Here is a 3943-nt window from a genome sequence, read left to right as displayed (position 1 = left end):
GTATTTGTACTTAGTTACTTGACACCTCTGGTGCTAGCTTCCTATTTATTTTTACATTAATATGACCACGCTCATTAATGTCCTGTAAGTGCTGGACTAGCACACAACCTGTAGTGTTATTAGAAAAACCTTTTATGAAACAAAAAATAAACTCATATTACAAAATGTAATTGCAGTTCAGCTGATTAGAAACTACATTTTAATATTTTTGTATACAAAACACTGTTYTAAAGTTTATCTGTGCACAACATGATGACATTTTGCTTTTAAAACGCCAGTTTATTTTCACCTCCCACCCACCTCAGGTGACGCCCCTCTGTTAATCTCTACAAACAACTGGAAACTGCTGGTAGGCTGATTCACACGTTTAAGGAGAAACAGTTTTGCAATAATTCCTGTAACATTTTTAAATGCGTCTGTTTAAATTTTACGTTTCCAATATACATTTGCAAACGTGGAATTTAAAATAAACTGCAAAACAGCAACTGCATTTAACAGTCCAGCATATGAGCATACAAAGCTCTAAAAAGCAAAAGCACGAGACAAGTTTGTTCGTTAGACACCAACTTCAAACAAACCATGATATTGCAACTCTTTCCTTCTTGCACAATTTGATAACTTTTCTGCCAAAGCAAATCCAGGGCATTCTGCTGCTTTGTATTGGTGTCACYGTGATTTCATCTCTAACTTAATATAGAGCTGTTTTTAGGAACTTCCTATCTCTGCAGCCGCCAGCCAATCACACGGCAGACGTGAAGAGGAAGTCGGGTTAGGGAAATTCCTAAACAGCTGTGCAGTAGCCACATGCCTGCAGTCCACCGCAGGAAGCTGTAGATTAAAGTACCCCACCACCTCACCACAGCAGCAGCGGCAGCGGCAGCGGCGTCGGCTGCTGAAAGACGTGCAAAAGCACACTCACACAGAGCCAGACGAAGGCCGTGAGATGACAAATAAAATCAAAATTCACAAACACAGTCAGACGAGAGCAAAGAAGCAAACAAGGAGGGTTAGTGAGCTAATATTCAGACTTACGATGGCAGTCTCTACCTGGATGAATTCATGCAGGGAGGCGTCGTGTGTTTCCTTGAACTCTTTGCGAATGTTGAAAAGATCAATTTCACTCCGGGACACCATGATGCGGATCAGCGCTCTGTCATCTGTCCCGAGACCCTGAGGAGGACATCATCAGGACTTATTCTGTTTATTCACACCTGATGATATGAAAAGAGCGAAAACCTAAATGCAAAACATGCAACACCTTCATAGCTTTATACAGGCGGTCTGCAAAATAAGACGGCTGGTTCTTCACGCTACGGACTGAAAGAAAGGGACAGAAAATAATAAAATTAGAATTTTTTTAAATAAAAATATTTGATGCTTTAACAGAAGGATATTCTAGACACTGAACTAAAGCAGTAGCTGTTTTTTGTTTGCTATGATCAGTTAGTTCCAGTCATTACTTCCTGAGAGTCCCATTAAAGTTCATACAGTGATCCAGAGATATTTTGCTAACAGACACACAGTAATGGCTCAGATAGTTAATGCTTGAGTTTTAAATGAAAATCTCACTTAACATCTTGCACTCAGATTATGATGGGGATGACTCTCAACTACCACCCCATCAAATTTCAGCTTTGCCTCTGTAAAAACGACTGAGTTGTAACCATTTTTGTGTTTGTTAAGGCTGATTAGCTGTGGCAGCCATCTTGAGTCAGGTTGACTCCAGAAGTGAATCAGTTCCAGATGTTCATCAGAGGATTACTTTTTTCAGAGTTTTATTCAAATCTGTTCAGTGTTTAATGAGATATTTTTGCTAACAGACAGTCTTGACTCTGATAGTTATAGCCTAAGTTTTGATTAAAAATCTCAAGCATCCTGTTTGCACTCCGAGTATGTGATGGGGACAACTCTCATCTACCATCAAAACAAATTTTAACTTTGCATCTGTAAAAGTGACTGAGTTACAGCTTTTTTCATGTTAGCTAAATTTGATTAGCTGCTGTGGCCATCTTGAATCYGGCTGACTCCAAAAGTGAATCAGTTGATGATGTTTATGAAAGGATTAAAATTTAAGAGTTTCATTAAGGTGTGTTCATTGGTTCATGAGATACTTTGCTAACAGACAAATGAACACGCAGAAACAGGTACACCAGTATGAGAATGAAGCCTCAGCTCAAATGGAATTATTACCTATCGCATAAAAGGCATTTTTCACATCTCCTGACATGTGCTTCTTGATAATCTGTTCGATGTCCTTGTTGGAACATCTGACAAACTCCTGGAACACTGTGACGAGGAGACACATCCAGACCAGTTACTGTGAGCTGAGTCATGCTGACGTTGGCTGAATTTATAAAACGATGATTTGTCCTTCAGGTTTGGTCCCCACCTCTCCTGAGATGCGGGAAGCTCCTGGTGCACAGGATACTCATGAACTTCATCTCCATGTCGTCAGAGTCGGCGTTGCACGCGTCCGCAAGTTCCTGTTTAGGTTCAGGAATTGATAACAGGAAAACAAACAAACACTTCTTTCGATTGTTCCGGTATGCATGAGAAAACCATCAACCCTCCCCCCACCAGCTGCCCATGGGTCCAAATGACCCAAGAGGCCTCATCGTAAAACTGAGTGCACTGAGCGAGGCGTCACCTGAGCATCTTCACAGGCTCTCTCCACGTCAGCGGGGCCCTCCTCTCTTGCACCCTGACCAAAGCAAAGATGGGCAAATGTCAGCCTGAACACGCCCACCTCTCATCTCCTGAATGTCACTGGTTAACCACAAACTTCCATTAAAAAAAACCACGTCAAGACATTCTGAAAGAAATTGTATGGAGGTGAAGAAGTCGATCTTTGTTTTGTGTCAGACAGAGCTGCAGCTGAGAGCACAAACCAGACTGCAAGCAAAGCGAGTGGGCGTGGAAGTGACACACAGTCAGAGTTCTCATGACAATGGTTACCTGCACCAGAGAAACCAGGATGCGGCAGAAGTGGCCTGATGTGTCTGAGTGCAGGGCTTCCTCCAGAGTCTTCTTGTAGCCTGTGAAGGACGATACGGTGAAATGTTTTACTGAACGGGACTGGACCCTTCAAGATCCTTACGTTTGGTTTCCAAACTCACCGTCCCGATAGGCTGCATTCATGGCTTGGATCTGCTCATTGCTCCTGGTAGCCAGGATCTCGATCAGAGCGTGCTCATCTGTCCCCGCGCCCTGTTGACAACAAAGGTTTTATTCATACAAATGTAAGACACATATATTTGCTGTTTTGGTGGATAAATCTATGTTAAAGAAGGGTATTATGTATTTTCCAGGCATATAGTTCAATTCTATACCACAATCAAGTAACCATGATACCTTCAGTTGTGAAAATTCTGCATATGTCAAAGTCAAAGTTGACTTTGCATTTATGCATTTTGAAGTATTGCCCACCTTCTTTGGACTAAACAAATTTTATGTTAGGAAAAGACAGAGCAGAGTGGCACGATGTTTAGAGCTGTGACTTCTCAGTGAGAGGGTTGCAGGATCACCACCTGGCCTGGAGGAGTTTACATGTTCTGTCCATGTACATGTGTGTTTTCTCCAGGTCAGTGGTGTCTAAAGTTAGTCCTCAACGGTGTCCTGCAGGTTTTAGGTGCCCTGGTTCAACACAGCTCAACCTAAGGAGTGCTTAATTAATAGGCCTCCTCAGTATGCCATCAAGGTCTGCAGAGGCCTACTAATTAGGCACTCCTAAGGTTCACCTGTGTTGAACCAGGGCAGCTCCAAAAACATGCAGGACACTGACCCTGAGGACTGACTTTAGGCCCCACTGCTTTAGGTACTCTGTTTTTTTGCCCTCAGAAAAATATTGGTAACTCTAAATCACGTGTCAAACTCAAGGCTCCTTGAGGGTGACTCCTGTCTGGCCCGACAGGGGAATTCCCCCCCCCTCCCCCAAATATATACA

At 42.6% G+C, this 3943-nt stretch overlaps 1 protein-coding gene across 1 annotated transcript in view; it reads right to left on the bottom strand.

The window, feature by feature from the left end:
- Nucleotides 1–3943, bottom strand: part of anxa6 (annexin A6) — a gene marked incomplete in the record, with an annotated part of 28977 nt that overhangs the window by 6193 nt on the left and 18841 nt on the right. The window contains 7 exon segments of the mRNA XM_014006137.1: nt 1033–1170; nt 1259–1317; nt 2191–2286; nt 2390–2483; nt 2648–2701; nt 2956–3035; nt 3117–3207. Of these exon segments, the coding sequence (XP_013861591.1) occupies nt 1033–1170; nt 1259–1317; nt 2191–2286; nt 2390–2483; nt 2648–2701; nt 2956–3035; nt 3117–3207 (612 nt within the window).

The sequence above is a fragment of the Austrofundulus limnaeus genome, unplaced genomic scaffold (genome assembly GCF_001266775.1).
Source record: "Austrofundulus limnaeus strain Quisiro unplaced genomic scaffold, Austrofundulus_limnaeus-1.0 Scaffold34, whole genome shotgun sequence".
Taxonomy (NCBI): Eukaryota; Metazoa; Chordata; class Actinopteri; order Cyprinodontiformes; family Rivulidae; genus Austrofundulus; species Austrofundulus limnaeus.
Note: the sequence above shows the minus strand (reverse complement) of the source record. Positions and strands in the feature narration are given on the sequence as shown.